At 38.9% G+C, this 19,277-nt stretch overlaps 2 protein-coding genes across 2 annotated transcripts; one reads left to right on the top strand and one right to left on the bottom strand.

Annotated features, from left to right (window-relative positions):
• The first annotated feature begins 1,861 nt into the window (after positions 1–1,861).
• On the top strand, positions 1,862–4,846 carry LOC139943107 (ribonuclease kappa-like). The gene is made up of 2 exons (XM_071939924.1): positions 1,862–2,146; positions 3,411–4,846. The coding sequence occupies exons 1-2, from the start codon at positions 2,072–2,074 to the stop codon at positions 3,627–3,629; spliced, it is 294 nt and encodes a 97-aa protein (XP_071796025.1). The 5' UTR covers positions 1,862–2,071; the 3' UTR covers positions 3,630–4,846.
• Positions 4,847–4,984: 138 nt separating this feature from the next.
• LOC139943106 (uncharacterized) lies at positions 4,985–18,918 on the bottom strand. Its single transcript, XM_071939923.1, has 11 exons — positions 18,777–18,918; positions 12,974–13,107; positions 11,791–11,878; positions 11,420–11,559; positions 11,122–11,311; positions 10,803–10,982; positions 10,069–10,196; positions 9,583–9,785; positions 8,610–9,154; positions 7,853–8,036; positions 4,985–7,009 (listed from the first exon to the last, which is right to left on the bottom strand). The coding sequence occupies exons 1-11, from the start codon at positions 18,794–18,796 to the stop codon at positions 6,908–6,910; spliced, it is 1,914 nt and encodes a 637-aa protein (XP_071796024.1). The 5' UTR covers positions 18,797–18,918; the 3' UTR covers positions 4,985–6,907.
• Between the last annotated feature and the right edge of the window lie 359 nt (positions 18,919–19,277).

Genomic DNA, 19,277 nt, shown 5'->3' with positions numbered 1-19,277 from the left:
CGATGACAGCAGTTTTGTATTTTTGCTTTATTCTGTCGAGAGAGTCGTTGAGTTGGTGATTATTTAGTATGTCTGTCTTTGGTGGGCGGTATATAATACGGATCCAATAAGAAGTGGTTTATGACCACGGATGCAAATGTGAATCCACAACAGTCCGGCATCAGTGTCTAAAAAGTCACATTTAAAAGGAAGCAGGTTTTCCTTAATCATAATAAAAAACCCTCTTCCTCGGAGGATACGATCCTTTCTGAAGATAGAGAAACCTGCAGGTACAATTTCACTGTCCGAGATTGAGTCATCAAGGTGTGACTCGGTACCGATAATGATATCTGACTTCTCACATTCGATGGTACTCTTGAGGATAATGTGTTTGTTTTTAAGGCTGTTGCAGTTCACAATGGTGATTTTAATGTTATTTTTGGGAGGTTATTTTCTGGTCGAGACCCCCCGTACTGAATATCGAGTGTCCGAAGAAACAAAGGCGACAGGGGTGGTGTTGGTCGCAGTTTTAGAAGGACTCACAAAGATCGAACGACGAAAGATACAGCTGGTATACAGCAACACAGAAAACGACGAGACAACATCCAAAATACGAGCAAAAAACTTAAAAATAAGAGGGGAAAAATACCCCTTGACGAAACACAACCACACAATAAAGGGACGGGGGAGATTTAAAAAGAGCGATGGCTACTACAAAAAGAGATAAAAATGGATACGAAATTATTAAAACTCTGCTGAAAAGCAGACGATGTACATCGGTCAACGCATGCGCAACGCTCTGTTGACGACCAGTTACAATGTAATAATAATAATAATGAGTAAATAGAATTAGCTGTTGCAAATAACTTACCAACCAAATGGACCGAGAGTAATGCAAAAAATAGTTAATGGCCTGACGTTTCGACCCTAGCAGAGTCTTTCTCGAAGGCTAAATGACAACACAACAAACATGAACAGGTAACTAAGTGAAACCATGGTGAAACATAAGCAGTGAAGTGGAAATACATGAATGGGGTTAGAAAGCATACAGAAAAAAGCAGGGGGGTAAAGAATGTCCCCCTATTCATTGTTTACCCCCTGCTTTTTTCTGATGCTTTCTAACCCCATAATTCATATATTTCTACTTCACTGCTTATGTTTCACTTAGTAGCTGTTCGTGTTTGTTGTGTTGTCATTTAGCCTTCGAGAAAGACTCTGCTAGGGTCGAAACGTCAGGCCATTAACTATTTTTTGCAATAATAATAATAATAATAATAATAATAATAATAATAATATTAATAATAATAATAATAATTATAATAATAATAATAATAATAATAATAATAAGACTTGTAATGCGCACATATCCACCCTGCTGGGTGTTCAAGGCGCGTGTTCAATGTATAATGCAACTCATGTATAGTACTTCCCCCCTTGGACTGAACATGGCCCAAATAGTTCTTCAACAAGTCAAGTAGTCATTGCCTCTTGAGTCTCAATCTAATGAACCCATAACATGTATAACTATCTCGTACTAAAAATCTTATATTGAAACTCCTGGCTGGTGCTTATATACAATTTCTTTTTAATTGACGGTGTGGGGCTGGGTCTCTCTCATAAATAACTTAACTGGAAAAGCGCCTGATCTACTTGCTCTATGATCTGTTTATTTAACATAATGTAACCAATGTACTTTCTCTATAAATACGTCCTGAAACATGCACACATGTTTGAAACCCAGACGCTACTAAATTATTTTACATTAATACATCAATAAGTTTACCGTCATTGAGTAACATACATCTTATCGACACGTAAAGAGTCTAGAAGGTCAATTCCTATTGACCTCCCTTTATCGGATAGAGTCTAAGCTCGAGGTGTAGTCGGATGTGATGTAAAACTGTACACTTTTGTATCAGTCACCGATCAAAATAAGTCGCTTAGTTTAGACGATTACTGAGGTTGTTTCAAAGAAAACGTTAACTTGTATCCTTCATGCTAATGCAGAGCAACGATAGACCGTTAAACGAACATAAAAAGGTTGTTAGTAAGTAGGAGAAGTGGAGAAAACCGCCCGGTTAAAAAAATCAAAATGGCACCGAAGATTTGTGGACCAAAGCTATCGACTTGCTGCTCGCTGATCAGTATATGGGGAGTTGTTATGTTGGTAAGTATTATGGCTTTTCAATCTCTATTTGTGTTCAATTTATACATTGTTTGTGGTTAATCTCTTTGTTGGGTTGTTGCAACTGAAAAGGGGCAATTTTTGACATGCATGCCTTGATGAAACTACTTTTATCTCCATGATCAGGATGATAACATTACATTGCAATCATTTTGAAAAATAAAATAAAAACAAAGTGCAACACAAGTTGCATGTGAAATAATACATAATGTTCAGCACACTGAAGAAGGAATACTACTAGACATGCTAGAACAGTACATTGGGTCAGCAATCATGTTTGATGGGGGTCCTTTGTGAGTCCTTTTCCAATGAAAAATATTAGTTATTTGCATGCCATAATCAGGATAATGATTTCATAATCATAGCATGTTCAGTTTAGAATTACAGGAATTATGGTAATTATTTCCCCCTAGTTCCACGACCAGTGGCAACCACGATGATCATGCCCTCCATACCATGGTCAATAGGCTTATTATTGCCTTGGCACGCGTGTTTATTCCTGCATTTGGGGCCCCATCGTGTCAATGGAAGTGTCGTGGCCGAGCGGTTAAGATCACCGAATTCAAACTCTGGTGTTTCTGATCAGCAGAGTGTGGGTTCGAATCCCAAGCCGTGACACTTGTGTCCTTAAGCAAGACAATTAACCATTGCTTCGTCCTTCGGATGGGACGTAAAGCCGTTGGTCCCATGTGTTGTGTAACGCATGTAAAAGAACCCAGTGCACTTATCGAAAAGAGAAGGGGTTCGCCCCGGTGTTCCTGGCTGTGGCTGCTGTATGCGCCGTAGCACCTTGTAAACCATTATAAGGTGCTAACTAATATTGGGTCTCAAAATTCATCACTGCAATAACCTATCTTTCTGAAAGTTTGTATATACTCAGCGCCTTGAGTACCTTGTTTGGTAGATACGTGCGCTATATAAGACTTCGTTATTATTATTATTAATGTTATGTTAGATTTCCCTCATGATGTTCCGTATAATTATGAAGGGAAACTTTACCTTGGCCTTACAGATGAGTATCACCATAGGTCTACTGTCAAGTTTTGGATTTAAAAACATTCCTTACGGTATTATAACTATATGAATTTTAATAGGTTATTTTCAATTGTTCAGCGCCCAGGAGTGTGTTTACATGTGTGGGCGATATATAAAGTTCTATTATTATTATTATTAAGAATGACCTACAACTAAAAAGCCTATTTCAGATGCCTGTTTCAGAATTGTTTTTGTTTTTGTTCATCCATAGCTTCTACTCGGCGTTTTCTTCAGGGTTAACTCTATCGCCCTCGTCGAAGACCTACCTCTTCCAGAGTCTCCGGCCAATCTGACAAAAGCAACGTTGGAAGCTGCGTACACAGACGTCTCAAATAACTGTTTTATTGCGGCTGGATTTTACGTTTTGTGGCTGGCGTTTTCTGTGTGGCAACTTCGAGTGAACAACAAGCAGCAGTTCAATGTGTCCTAATCAACAAGACTTTCTCGACTCAACTCAACATTCCTTTTAAAAGATCTCCCGATAGTTCAGGACCTCCTTTACCTGGGCGTCCTTCAATTGAACAGGAAAATAATACATTTATTTCTGAAAAGATGATTCTCTGCAAGTTCTAAACCTGAGGTCTTGAAATCAAATTTGGGAAAATTACTTCTTTCTAGAAAACTATGGCACTTCAGAGGGAGCCGTTTCTCACAATGATTTATACCATCAACCTCTCCCCATTCCTCGTTACCAAGAAAGGGTTTTTGCTAATAATTATTTTGAGTAATTACCAATAGTGTCCACTGCCTTTAAATGATCTCCAAGATTTTCCGTCAAGTTCAACAACCTCCTTCGCCTGGACACCCCCATCAGATATGTAGTAGTTTGAAAATATAAAATTTATTTCTGAAAAGATGAGCGTTTAATTTTCCTCTTCATGGCAGTACTGTAGATGATTTAAGACCCTTTTAGCTCGGCTACCATCTTTGTCATGTTCCCTTTGTGCTAGAACAAGATTGAACACTGTTGCGAGTGTTTGAATAGTTGTGAACATGTGTGTCAAACTCTCCTGCCAATAGTTTGGATAGTGATGGGGAAAAATGGCTGCATAGAGGTCTCCAACTTCTGCAAGAATGGGTTACTTCGAAAAGCAAGATGAGAGCATAAGCCATGAATTGTCGATACTTCAATAGTGATATCACGCTTTGGTTCAGAGGAACTAAGATTGATACTCATGTACATGTAGGATTAATTTTATTCTTGTATAGTGTGATGGCAGTGTCAAGAAATACAATTGTCGAAGAATCCAATCAAAACTTCTTTTTTTTTCCAAAATTTTTTTCAAAGAAAATTTGGTTGAAAGGGGTTGTGACGTCATCAAAGCAGGCCCGTGGCTGTAATAGAATTATGAACTCAGTTACTGTTTGTACGGGCGCTCTGTATCAATCGATTAAGAGCATGCGCGCATGTGTTGTATCTAGATACACGTTCATATTTCTATGTGCAGCCGCAGGGCTGCTTTAATCATGATGAAACAGCCACTGTAAGTGTAACAGTTGAATGATTTCTGCTCACAAAAAGTCTTCAACTGAAAAAAAAAACAATTACGAATCATGGGAAAAGATTTATTTGTCCCCTGAGATGTGTTTACATGTATATCCAAAACCAATTATCAATGTTTAGAGTTTAGGATATGTTTATTTATACTGGAAAAGATGATAGCAAAATGTGGTTACTTTTTGGATGTTACATGTATTTAATGTGATGTAGTTAATACATGTTTGCGCAATTTTACAATTAAGACAAATATTTTAAACTAGAATCATCTGAGTTGGGGATGACTGGTGTGTAAAAGCCCGATGCTTAATTTTCGAGTGTTCCAAGGCAACTTTTTGTTTTCGAGGTAAAGGACATATTTATGGTGAAATTTTAACTTTCTATCAGTCTATTGGAATATTTCAAGTGGCACCAAGGCAATCACCGGGGACAATATCCTGTTTATCATAAATTACAAGCAATACTCTGTTATTCATGCATGTACAAAACATATCCCAGGGGGTGTTAAAAATGTAACACTTGATTAGAACATAGTTTGTGAAATGTAAACTATTGCTGTATAGTTGGCTAACAGGTAATTCTGTAACTTCTGTTGTAGAGATAATTGATGGTCTGTTTCATCTTTGAATTGTCAACTGTGTAGCAGGGCTGTATGCTTCGTTTTTTGAAAGGGCAAGGGCACCAAGGCATTTTCTTCTTGATAAAGGGCTCCCTATGATGAAATTGCAAATTTGTACTGGAGCATTTCAAGGGCACCAAGGCAATGACCAGGGGACACGGAGGCAATCGCCTTCTTTGCCTCCGTGAAGTATCAGGCCTGGTGTAGCTAGGCATGCAAGTTGATATTAATTTTTTATAATTTGTTAAAATTATAAAACTGTTAGTATCAGCCTGATTTGACCTTTAGAGACAAACGGAAATGGCATCACTTAATACTCTGATCACTTCCTGTTGCATGAATCAAAACTGATGACATCAGTCTGTCTGAACCTATAAATAAAAATCCATAGAAATAGAAGCCAGAGAGCGCTGCTAAGCGCCACAATGATGCTCAGCACAAAACAACTTGGAGTACGGTACCATAACAACAACAAATACAAGCACTATTTCATATATATGGTTTCCTGCTTTAATTTATGCTCAGTTGAACAACCAGTTGAATTCCTTGCTTACCAGTGAGTGAATCCTTATTACGCTGGTTCATTTTCATAAACCTACATTTAATACCAAATTAACCTACTAGATAGCACAAAATAGTTTGGTGTACTTTAACAAAAGGTTCCCAGCCAAATTACCATTTCACATGTTTCATATTGTGACTAGTTACCTGCTAAATTGTGCTTAGCTGAACAACCAATGATTCCTCACTTAGTAGTGGATGAGTCATTAACACCATAGCTCAATTTCATAGATCTGCTAAGCACCACATTAAGCTAAGCACAAAACAATTTTGCTTACCATTGTTATCATACAAGATTACAAGCAAAAAAAAGAAATTGGTACTAAATTTTGACTACTATTCAATGTCTGGCCACACACTCACAATCACTGTGACCATGAGAGTTCCCCTTTAAGCCTAACCGATGACTGAGGTCACAGAGTTGTTTACTTGGAAATGTTGCATTGAATTTAATGGTTTATTGGCAAGTATATAAAAATACATGCAATTTTAAACATTCTGTACTTTGTATTTGAGCCAATAACTGTAACATCTAATGGAATATTGTAACGTCTTGTAAGTTTTGTGGTTGAATAATAATAAGAAAGTACTTGATACAATGTGAATATAGTTACACTTATGTATAAAGTCTGTGTTAATGACTTATGTTAACATTAATTTGTAAGGGCATACGTAATGAAAGAAAATTTATATAATTAATAATATGTGAGAATATAAAATTTACAAACAATAATACAAATGTCCTTTGTACCACATTCATTTTGTTCCACCAAAAATAGCTATACTATAGTTGTATAATTTGAACCACACATAATTAATCTGGCCTCCTTCTTGCCATACTGATAACTGATGTCGTCAATTCCTTTAAAGTTGCACCTAGTTACCGAACTCTGGTGTGTTGACATTTTTGAAAATGTCTCTAAAAGTCCTGTTTTCTTCCGAAATGTTCGGTTGGCTTTTTTTATCACAGCCTTAGTATAAATATAAGTTTACAAATTTGAATCTATGTTTTAGGCCTCTATGTAAAAGTTTACCAGAGAGAATATAGATAACGAATGTGTCTTTTTTCTTGAAGTCTTAGCTTCTCCTTTAAACCTTTATATTCAGCCGCGCTGTACTGTCTTTGCCAAACCTGAAACACAAAACAAACACAATAGTTAAGTAGTACAATTAAAGTAGGGAAGCTTCCTGGCTTGTACATGTTGTTAGGTGACATAGTGATCTCAAATAATTATAAGTTGTCCATATGATAGATAAGATGCTCTCTCACACTCGTAATATAAGCCATTGGCAAGAATCTAGGTAAATCTGCACCCCCCCCCCCCCCCCCCCCCCCCACACACACCACACAATCATGTTGCCAACCCATCATCATGGTTCCAAGTCTGTGATCGTGGCTTTTAATCAGACCGATAGTCTGAAATAGCGCCCTCTTGCAGAGTAACCTCCGCATCAACTCATCCCATGAGAGGCCTATAATTATGGCTTTTATTGTAAACGACGTGTTTTAATTCGACCGTGTGTGTATACGATTAGTTTGCTTGTTGTGGGCCTTGGGTAAGGTTCAACAATACTTTGTGACCGTCTCTATAAAACAAATATATATAAAACAAAACCCAGACAAAATAATAATTATCCTCTAAAAAAACCAAACCTATTATTCGGAATTTAGCATGTTGAAAGTGTTTAGGTGAGGTTAGTTACACCATTATCTCTGTTGAGGATAGTTTTAGTTCATCTGAAAAGAACTGGTGGATGATAACTCGAACCTGAGTCGCTAATATCAGGCCTGAATTACATGGATGCCATGACCTCTGTTGCCCCTGGTATTTTGGCCTTGGTGCCCCTTCAAAGGTCTCCCATTGACCTTAAGTTTTTCCAATGGAAGTGCCCTTTGCAAAACAAAGACGGCCTCGCCCTTTAAGATGATTCAAGGCCTGCAATATTAAAAATTTTAAATATCTATTTTACGTACTTCATCAGAGTCTTCCGGTGTCCGGCGTGCATTGGGGGATGTTGATACCGTTGCAGGAGCCGACCTCACCCATCGTGTTCTACTCTCTGTCCTGCTGATTGTCACACTTTTAGAAATGTTTCGTCGGTGATTTTGATTTAGGAAATTGGCAGGAATAGTAACTTGTGTGCTGGAAGGACTTCGTCTATAATAAGAAATAAATTATAAAAAACATACACAAATTATATCCATTTCTTGACAATGGTTTTTGTAGGTAAATTTACATTTCATGGTCGAGCGGTCTAGAGCGCCGAACTCAAGTTTGGCTCAGTCAGAGTGTGGGTTCGAATCCCGGTCGTGAAAGTTGTGTAAGTTAAGGAAGATACTTGACCATAATTGCTTCTTTACCCAGGAGTAAGTTTATATACCTGTGAGGGTGGAGATTGTTGATATGGGTGATAAGTAATTCTGTGCGGCCATGGCTCCCGGTGTTGCATACTCCACAGGTATTGAGCTAGTTTCAGGAATGGGAGAGGCCATTGTCCCTTAAGATTTCATCTTAAGATGCATGTAGCATTCAATGAGTTGTCACAACCATTGTAATTTTTATTTTGACATCATACTTTACTTCGCAGTTAATATTATCGCACTTAAGATTGTCATGAGCCCAATAAGGTCATGTAAAAGTCAAAGGATGATTGATTTAATTCTACGTCGGTGGCAGAATAAATTTATTCAACCCAAAATGATTAAATCATATTAAGTAAAATTAATTTACCTATGAAAGTGCTGCACCCTGCTGCTATTTGCTGTCGATGGATGTCTTTGTGTTGCCCATTTATTATCAGGCAGTGTTGGGAAAAGTTGGGGCACTCCATGGATTCTTTGTTTTTCCCCGAGTTGGTTTCCATTGGATTCCTGTCTCTCGTCTTTACACTCAATTTCTAATGGTGATGATGGGACTCTGCTTATTTGACTGATTTCAGCTTTTGTTCCTTCATTTCGTTCTGATTGTTCAGCAACAAAAGCTGACATAAACTCTGGATGAGTTGTAGCTTTAATCTTAGGGACTGTAATTTTGTTGAGTTCATTCGAAGAACTCTCCCCTGGATTTTCAACAGCCTTCTGCCTCTCTCGCCGTTCCCTCTTCCGGCGCAACTTTTCATTCAGCATCTGAACTCGATGGTACAGTGACCCTGGTCCGATCTTATCTATGAGAGGACCTCGATGTGTCATCCAGTAATCAGGGCGCATGTCGTCTTGAGATGCTGGGGTTGTTTCTCCTGATGTGATTTTCTTGAGTAGAATTTCCAAAAATGAGATCTGAAATTCGGTGAAATTTTAAGAATTTAGCATTAACTTATCCCCAAATCGGTTTACTGTTCTGTATGTACTGTACTTGATTGTAGAGCTGGCAGATGACTTCTCATGTTTTGTGTGATCAATCATTATTTCAATATAAACCACAAGGGATTATAATGAAATACAATTTTTGGCTTACTCCGTCGTCCAAGTCAAGCCGGAAAATAGTGAACAGCCAAACACAATGGTTGGAACACCCACATTGCATTTTTTTACGGATCGAGCCTGTCTGGACGTTGAGGCAGGATACTTGATCGTTTCCCCTATATTTGTTTTAAGACAAAACAACTATCAATCAAAACACACCTTAAATTTATACTAGTATGAAGCTCATAGATAATAACAACCTAGCAACTTTTTTTCTCTTAATTATAATGCGTTATTATTACCAACGGTTGATTTTGGGCTCTGTATGCCCGTCCTGCCAGTTTAATCTTTGCTGAAACTCTCAATTCATCCAATGTGTTTGTATTCTTCTTTGACGTCACCAACTTGTTGAAGTTATCACAATCTAACACGAAGGTGTCTACAGTTTCGAGACACGTGACAGTCTGCACATGCGCAGAGATGTCACACGCCACCTCCAAGTCACCTTTGGGGAAATCAAGAAGTGTAATTTATGTTTTACAATAGTTTGCACAGTAGCTGGCATCACCCCATTTGTTTTACCGATTTTTTTGTGGACGAATTTCGGCAGGCTAAAACGAGTTCGAAATTGAAAAATATAACCATAATACACTTTCGTGCCACGTGCCAGGAAATTAATTAATTGTTTACAAGTGCAAAAGGTATCACGAATTATCGGTCATAGTGCCCATGAACTCTTATCTGGTTAAAGAACAATAATTATTTTTTTTCTTCAAAGTCTTGTTTACCTATTATGTCCCCTGGGCCAATGGTGCAAACATCGATGGTCATATCGTTGGCGGCGCTCTTTGACCTAGTGTTGGTTTCAGTCGCTTTGGTACCGTTAATTGCTATTGCGGGCCTTTGCTCAAAGTCTCTGCGTGTTGAAACAAATTTCGTTTTCGAATTAATTTTGTTGACATAATAATTATACACACTCACACTTTCGGAGGAAAATTTAATGTGACATATTGATTAACTTTGAAAAGTAGGTTGGGTGATTAACGTCTTTATAGTTATTTAATTATTGTTATCGTTGATAGGGGTTTGCGGTTTTACACATCTCAAGACGTCAGTCTTAAACTTGTGTATAAGCTTGACAGCCCCTGTCTAAATAGGTTTTTGTCTAAAGATTGAAAATGAAAAGAAGAAAAAAAAATGATAGTGGGGGCACTCTGGCGTGTTGTTATTGTATGATGAGCCAATTTTTAGGCACACCCTAGATAAAGAAATATACGAAGCTCTGGAAGTGCCGCATCCGAATTCAGATCATGGGATAATTTACTGCAGGATGACATCACAAACGTACGGTGACGTCATTCTAAAAAAAAAAAAAACGGTCTGAGATGATGACATCCTAAGTACTCTTTCCTTATTCCAACAGACGTTGATGTCACTTCCATCACCAGAGCTCTTAGAAAAATGTAATAATAGGCAAATGACTAAACACTCAAATTAATAAAATTAATGTTCTATGACTTGCCTTTCGATAATCATTCGGTTTGGTTGTCGCCATGGAGATATCGACACCTTTGCTTGTCCCTTTAAGATGAAATGCAAGTTCTGTACGACTGCTCCTTGTTGAACCAAACGATTTCCAAATAGCGCCCTCTTGCGCCGTAAACTCAACGCAAGAATAGACTTGTGTCGAGCCTTCCACTTACTACGTTAAAAGAAAAATAATGGTGTAGGGATGAACTAAGCAAATCAATGACGAGTGTATGCTTTTAAATACTGTGATATTGGCTGGTTTGACCTGTTTAAATTTAAATTAGTAAAAATTATATACAAATAAATCATACTCAAAAAGAGGATGGTTTTCTATAAACTCCTTCTTTTCTTCAAGATCTCGTTTCTGGGCGAACTTTAGCGAGCGGCTGTACAACTTCCGATCAACAACGATAAAATCCGAAGGTTCATCGGCAATAACCGAAGCCTTCCGAATGCTCCCGGAGTCGATAAGGGCAAGCTCCCCGAAGCTGGTACCAGGGCCTGTGAAAATCGAACATAATAATTACGAAGATTACGAAGATTATTTACAAAATCAGTCATAAATGGGGAAGGGGGGGGGGTGGTGGGAGATTTTGATCATCAGCTTACCAAGTGATCTCACGCATGTGCCCAGCTCATCCCTGATGGTTCTGGGTTGTTCTGGGTCATCGCTGGGGGCGCTGGTAGAAGGTTCATCCTCGTCGGCGGCGATGTAAACTGATATTGAACCGTTTAACACGATGAAAAAACTGTCATGAGAAAGAGGTTGAAAATGTATCAATTTAAAAGAAAAATTGTAACGAGAGATTTCGTTAGACTGTAATGTGTCGTCTTTGCTATCCAAAACCGAGACAGACCATCCGGATTCCAAATTCTACTCTGAGCTATTGGTGAAAAAAAAACATGTCGTGTGTTGTTGAGAATTCTTGAATGAAGCTTTTGATTTAGCTTCTATATGTGACACTAATTCTGATACTAACCTATGACCCTTGTCTCCCTGCTTTATGATGACGTCATCTGTTCCATATCTGCGAAACACACAGTTCTTGATAATATCCTTGGTCACATCTATAGGAACAAAAGTACAAAACAAATTAGGATACCCTTACACATTAGAAACGCCATCTCACTCACCTCATTCAAGACACTCCTTAGTAAAGCTCACCTGTTCCATCAGGGTGGATTTCACAAAGGTAGTCTTAACTTAGGACTAGTCCTAGGCAATGCTAAGAGATAGGACCAGTCCTAAGTTAGGATGAGTTTATACTGGTCCTAACTTAGAACCAGTCCTATCTCTTAGCATTGCCTAGGACTAGTCCTAAGTTAGGACTACCTTTGTGAAATCCACCCCAGGCTTAATAACCACTCAACAGTGCTTCAGCGCCTTAATATTAGAAGAAGAAAAAATATTTTGGCGCCCTACAATGACCTTTGATTGATTGATTGATTTATTGATTTATCGATAATGATGAAGAAACACTGCATTAAGATAAAGAAATGCACTTTATATGTTGTTGCTATTCCCTAGGAATATGCAGATGGGTAGCTGTTGCTCATGAAGGTATTTAATCAGACTCAAAGTCTATATTATTGGACCCATAATTGTTTTTTATTGAAACATGTTATACAGTGGAGTTTTGTTCTAAATATGGAATTAAGAACACACGACTTCTTGACTCGGGCCATGGGGTTTACTCGCCCAAAACGAAAACTACTGGCCTCTGGCATATGGTGATCAGTGCTACCTTTATAGGAACCCGTTGCCTTGGATCGGACGAACTGGTCTTTGAAAAGTGTTTGAAACCGTTTGTTATGAAATGCATGTGGTAAGATAGATAAGATAGACAAGTATCACTCGAAATTGCATGGTTTTCCTTTTACCTCGTCGACTAACACGGTCGGCCATTTATGGGAGTCAAATTTTTGACTCCCATCTAATGGCCGACTGAGTTAGTTCTTAAACGAAAAGGAAAACCACGCAATTTCGAGTCAAATTTGTGTGGATCATTGTATTCTACTTTTAAAACATCTTTCTAACCATATGCATTTTATAACAAACGGTTATAAACGCTTTTTAAAGACCAAATCGACCGATCCAAGGCAACGTGTTCCTTTAAGTCAAGCTGTCGCCTATACATGTTTTGTGTTTTGTTTATTCCTTACCGTTATGCAATGAAGAAAACAGCTCAGTTTTGCGTTTAAACCATGGAAGCAGTAACTCAATGTCTTTGTCGGCTCTCTGGTCAGGTGGGGCCGAAGTAATGGCTATAACTCTCGCGTACATATTGGCCATATTCCTGTGAAACAATGAAGGTCGTAATCACATAATTAAAGCACGGGTAGTATTAAACCGAATCAATAATGCACGGAAAATGTCTAACTGCCTACATAACACGGATAGTGTTAAACACTGGACATAGTTATGCCGCCCTGGGCCCAATTTCATAGAGCTGCTAAGCACAAACATTTGCTTGATGAAATTTCGTCCTCATAAAAGCAGAATTAATTTCCACTAGCGAAGACACAACAGGCAGAGGAAGTGAGCGAAGGATATTGTACATCATTTTTAGTCAAATAATCTGACACAATCGTACCTCCACATTAACCATCAACATATGCTGTGTACCTCATGTTAGTTTTGATTATTATGAAGAGGTTTTTGATGAATTTTGGAACACTTTTTTGTCAAATTTCTGAGTTTTTAAAAAAAAAGAAAAAAAAAAAGTTGGGCGGCGATTTCGAAAGGCCTTTTAAAACTGGCAATTTTTTTTTGCGGGGGGGGGGGTTGAGCTTTGATAAATATCACGCATAGCTGGCCTCTGGACTTGGCTCTGGACTTGTGTAGGGTTGTGAATATTCCCATTGACTTGTGTATGGTTGTGTAGTTTCCCATTGACTTGTGTATGGTTGTATAGTTTCCCATTGACTGGTGTATGGTTGTGTCACTTCCCATTGACTTGTGTATGGTTGTGAAGTGTCCCATTGACTTGTGTATGGTTGTGAAGTGTCCCATTGACTTGTGTATGGTTGTGTAGTTTCCCACTGACTTGTGTATGGTTGTGTAGTTTCCCATTAACATGTGTATGGTTGTTTAGTTTCCCATTGGCTTGTGTATGGTTGTGTAATTTCCCATTGACTGGTGTATGGTTGTGTAGTTTCCCATTGCCTGTAGTATGGTTGTGTAGTTTCCCATTGACTTGTGTATGGTTGTGAAGTGTCCATTGACTTGTGTATGGTTGTGTAGTTTCCCATTGACTTGTGTATGGTTGTGTAGTTTTCCATTGACTTGTGTATGGTTGTGTAGTTTCCCATTGACTTGTGTATGGTTGTGTAGTTTCCATTGACTTGTGTATGGTTGTGTAGTTTCCCATTGACATGTATATGGTTGTATTAAGTGTCCTATTGACTTGTGTATGGTTGTGTAGTTTCCCATTGACTTGTGTATGGTTGTGTAGTTTCCCATTGACTTGTGTATGGTTGTGTAGTTTCCCATTGACTTGTGTATGGTTGTGTAGTTTCCCTTTGACTTGTGTATGATTGTGTAGTTTCCCATTGACTTGTGTATGGTTGTGTAGTTTCCCATTGACTTGTGTATGGTTGTATAGTTTCCCATTGACTGGTGTATGGTTGTGTCACTTCCCTTTGACTTGTGTATGGTTGTGAAGTGTCCCATTGACTTGTGTATGGTTGTGAAGTGTCCATTGACTTGTGTATGGTTGTGTAGTTTCCCATTGACTTGTGTATGGTTGTGTAGTTTTCCATTGACTTGTGTATGGTTGTGTAGTTTCCCATTGACTTGTGTATGGTTGTGTAGTTTCCATTGACTTGTGTATGGTTGTGTAGTTTCCCATTGACATGTGTATGGTTGTATTAAGTGTCCTATTGACTTGTGTATGGTTGTGTAGTTTCCCATTGACTTGTGTATGGTTATGTAGTTTCCCATTGACTTGTGTATGGTTGTGTAGTTTCCCATTGACTTGTGTATGGTTGTGTAGTTTCCCTTTGACTTGTGTATGATTGTGTAGTTTCCCATTGACTTGTGTATGGTTGTGTAGTTTCCCATTGACTTGTGTATGGTTGTATAGTTTCCCATTGACTGGTGTATGGTTGTGTCACTTCCCTTTGACTTGTGTATGGTTGTGAAGTGTCCCATTGACTTGTGTATGGTTGTGAAGTGTCCCATTGACTTGTGTATGGTTGTGTAGTTTCCCACTGACTTGTGTATGGTTGTGTAGTTTCCCATTAACATGTGTATGGTTGTTTAGTTTCCCATTGGTTTGTGTATGGTTGTGTAGTTTCCCATTGACTGGTGTATGGTTGTGTAGTTTCCCATTGTCTGTAGTATGGCTGTGTCACTTCCCATTGACTTGTGTATGGTTGTGAAGTGTCCATTGACTTGTGTATGGTTGTGTAGTTTCCCATTGACTTGTGTATGGTTGTGTAATTTTCCATTGACTTGTGTATGGTTGTTTAGTTTCCCATTGACTTGTGTATGGTTGTGTAGTTTCCATTGACTTGTGTATGGTTGTGTAGTTTACCATTGACATGTGTATGGTTGTATTAAGTGTCCTATTGACTTGTGTATGGTTGTGTAGTTTCCCATTGACTTGTGTATGGTTGTGTAGTTTCCTATTGACTTGTGTATGGTTGTGTAGTTTCCCATTGACTTGTGTATGGTTGTGTAGTTTCCCATTGACTTGTGTTTGGTTGTGTAGGTTCCCATTGACTTGTGTATGGTTGTGTCAATTCCCATTGACTTGTGTATGGTTGTGAAGTGCCATTGACTTGTGTATGGTTGTGTAGTTTCCCGTTGACTTGTGTATGGTTGTGTAGTTTCCTATTGACTTGTGTATGGTTGTGAAGTTTCCCATTGACTTGTGTATGGTTGTGTAGTTTCCCATTGACTTGTGTATGGTTGTGTAGTTTCCCATTGACTTGTGTTTGGTTGTGTAGGTTCCCATTGACTTGTGTATGGTTGTGTCAATTCCCATTGACTTGTGTATGGTTGTGAAGTGCCATTGACTTGTGTATGGTTGTGTAGTTTCCCATTGACTTGTGTATGGTTGTGTAGTTTCCCATTGACTTGTGTATGGTTGTGTGGGTTCCCATTGACTTGTGTATGGTTGTGTCAATTCCCATTGACTTGTGTATGGTTGTGAAGTGTCCATTGACTTGTGTATGGTTGTGTAGTTTCCCATTGACTTGTGTATGGTTGTGTAGTTTCCCATTGACTTGTGTATGGTTGTGTAGTTTCCCATTGACTTGTGTATGGTTGTGTAGTTTCCCATTGACTTGTGTATGGTTGTGTAGTTTCCCTTTGACTTGTGTATGATTGTGTAGTTTCCCATTGACTTGTGTATGGTTGTGTAGAAAAATCTCACGCATAGCTGGCCTCTGGACTTGGCATCTCTGAGAAACTATAAGGCTCCCCCGTGAGCCCTTAAAGGGGTCTAATATTTTGGGCCTCCTTAACGCTACACATTTTCAAATCAGCGTTGATAGGTGGAACTGACCGTTAGCCAGCAATAACTAAAGTGTCTTTTGTACTACCTACCAAAACTTTCCCCACACACTCAATATACATTCATAATGCTTGCATTTCCTTTTTAAAAAACATCGTCAAAAAATGACATTTTCACGGCCCACGATACATAGCGTTGCTACAGCACTATAAGTAAAGCGAGTTTTCGGAACATGCTGAGTGCCACAAATCTAATTTATCTACTGTTTGGGTTTTTTTTTTCGGGGGGCGGTAAGAGCGTAGGCCTCTTTTTAGTTTATTCTCATCTGAATTGGTCTTGTAAACTTTCTGGTCAATAGGCTGCACGTTACGGGAGCACTTAACGTGAATGTCAAAAAAGTGTTTTGTTTATTGTCACTTTGGGCTTATTGCATCTCGCGAAATTTTAACGACAAAAGACACATTTTCTGACCGCGTTCATGTTCACGCTGCTCTAGGAATAAACCTCCATACATCCCATGTCTCTGGAACCCTATATCGTACAAGCTAAATAAAAATGATAAATTCTTCCTCACTCCTTAATTTTCTCTAACTTATTTCACTTTCAGAAAGCATGTCAAGTTATTTTTAGGGTTTGTTACGTCCAGTTTGGGTCAATAGACAAACTCCTAAAAATGTACCCCATTCAGCCGCATGAGGTCTCTTTTGTTAATAACGGGCTGACTGCTAAATTAGGCTACAAAATGGATTTGGCAAAATGTACATTCTGTGACCTGACCGACACACTGCTCTAACCAATTTTGTGAATGGACTTATTCAAAAGGAAACTTAATGCCGTTTTGCTTAACAAGTTTGACCAAATGCAAAGTTCTTTTGTACAGCTTCAAAACAGCCTCTGTCGTACGTATATAAGTATCACAAACTTCTGTGATGGGGTAAACTCTGAAACTGCAACACTCTACCTCCATGAACAGACCATATTCTAAAACGGTATTGATGTACTCATTTGAGTTTACTGGCACAAGTTAGCATCCGTAGTTTAAAAACAGCAAGATACGTTTTGCATCAATAGTACAATTTCTGTATGGAGATTTTTGGAAGTCCGAGGTCGCCACCCACTTTCAACCTAAAGTGGTCCCACGGCGACCTCCTTCACCAAGCAACATGTGGCCTGTCTCAAAACCAAACACCACACCCACTCACAATACACTGACCAGAATGTAAGGAGCGGTTGTAGGCTCTTTGTGTAAGCCCCCCCCCCCAACTCCAAAATGTTATTAATTGTAAAGTTCCCTGAGACACCTTCCAACCTATAGCCGGCCCTACCCAATGTTTCCAAATTATAAAGCTTCCGTTTGATCCCATCCTTGTCCATCATGATAATTCTCATGCCGTTTGGAAGTGAATGTTTTTTTGAATAAATATACTCCATTTAATCTTTTCAACAAATGAGTCACCTGTCTAGGAAGTCTGATAACAACATCGACCAGTGGTTGACACATGGTCGCCTGCGAAACATCAATCTGTGAGTTACTTCAATCATTCAATGCAAACTCGTGAGATTTGTTTCGGTTTTGTCCTGGCACCCAGCCTCTTCGATCCTTTCGACCCTGCGCAGCAATGAATGAACCAATCCGGAAAACCATGCTTAGTACAACATGAAAGTAACCCGACCAAAAAGGGCGGATCGAATGGCGGGTGGGCAGGAAAGGGGCAATGAGTGAACCAATCCGGAGAACCATCTGCGAAACACTGTCAAATGAGTCGCCTGTCAGAAAGATTTCTAGGAAGTCTGGTAACAACATCGACCAGTGGTTGGAACACGGTCGCTGCCCAAACTTTCTCCAATCAGATGACTTGTTAAAGTGGGAGTTTGGGTCAGGGTTTTGTAGACTTGCAACCCGACGTCTGAAACCACACAAACGTATTGAATTCCACACACTTAATCGTGTTGATTTCCACAAGGATGCCATGCCACTGGACCTTCTAATTTTCAATCCAAGATGGCGCGGGTTACGCTTGTAATAGTATAGATTTGTTGCATATTGCTTGTCACTATTTCAGCTGTTGTTTGCTTACCCTGCAAATCACGTGGAAATTTGCCTGGTTATCCTGTTTTTTCACGGAAGAAATTTCATGCTTAGCAAATTTTTGTGCTTAGCAGCTCTTTGAAATTGGGCCCAGGTTGGTGTTATGCGTATTACCGAATTCAGTAATGTATTGACCCTTTCAGCAGTCGCTGAACATAGTTACCCTCTGACAATGTTTCTCTCTGCTGTTTTTTCAAAAATGTTTTGTTAAGGTCAATATTAAATGGTAACACTGCCTTTGCAGTAATGATGAGCGTTGTTCTACACCTCGGGAATATTGTTTGGATTTGTAGGATTTTCTCAATAAAGGTAATTGAAATGTCACACGCCATTAACTTTTTTTTTGCAGTATTCCACTGCTCAATAACGTGACTTTTAAAACCATATTAAAATACATATTTGACTTTTTACTCACCCAGATTGATTGACTCGCATCAAATAGTTGGTAGGCAGCAAAAACAACCTGTTTTTTTGACAGATTGTGCCCAAAACACCGACTAAAGCCGCTGTTTACACGCCGAGACTTAACCCGTGTTTTCGCGTCTGCTCTCGGTACGTTGTCTCCTAAGTCTGTAGGCTGCCTGTGTAGAATCCTAACAACAGTTTCCAGGGGGAGATGAGGTTTTTTATTTGTTCACTTGATGATAAAACAGGAGGCTGATTTATTAGTAGTGTTATTGCACGGATGCTTCATGTTTGTACTTGCGGATTGTTACGTAATATTTGCAAATAATGTGATATGAAGAACGGTGGCCCGTTACCCGAGAGATTGTAAACGACCAACAGTCATGTACACTAATAGTCCTGAAAATGGAGTGAACATCCTCCTTTCTCCTTAAAAATGGTCTGGGCTTGGATGGAGAGCCATGGTGAGAACCTTGGCCCAATTTCATAGAGCTGCCGAGCACAAAAGTTT

Source organism: Asterias amurensis, chromosome 10 (genome assembly GCF_032118995.1).
Source record: "Asterias amurensis chromosome 10, ASM3211899v1".
NCBI classification, from domain to species: Eukaryota; Metazoa; Echinodermata; class Asteroidea; order Forcipulatida; family Asteriidae; genus Asterias; species Asterias amurensis.
Note: the sequence above shows the minus strand (reverse complement) of the source record. Positions and strands in the feature narration are given on the sequence as shown.

Coding starts and splice junctions, on each gene's coding strand:
- LOC139943107 (XM_071939924.1), top strand. CDS start 2,072: ATGGCACCGAAGATTTGTGGACCAAAGCTATCGACTTGCTGCTCGCTG. Junction 2,147..3,410: donor TATGGGGAGTTGTTATGTTG/GTAAGTATTATG, acceptor GTTCATCCATAG/CTTCTACTCGGCGTTTTCTT.
- LOC139943106 (XM_071939923.1), bottom strand. CDS start 18,796: ATGCGAGTCAATCAATCTGG. Junction 8,037..8,609: donor AGGGTGCAGCACTTTCATAG/GTAAATTAATTT, acceptor TTCTTATTATAG/ACGAAGTCCTTCCAGCACAC. Junction 7,010..7,852: donor CACCGGAAGACTCTGATGAA/GTACGTAAAATA, acceptor TTTGTGTTTCAG/GTTTGGCAAAGACAGTACAG.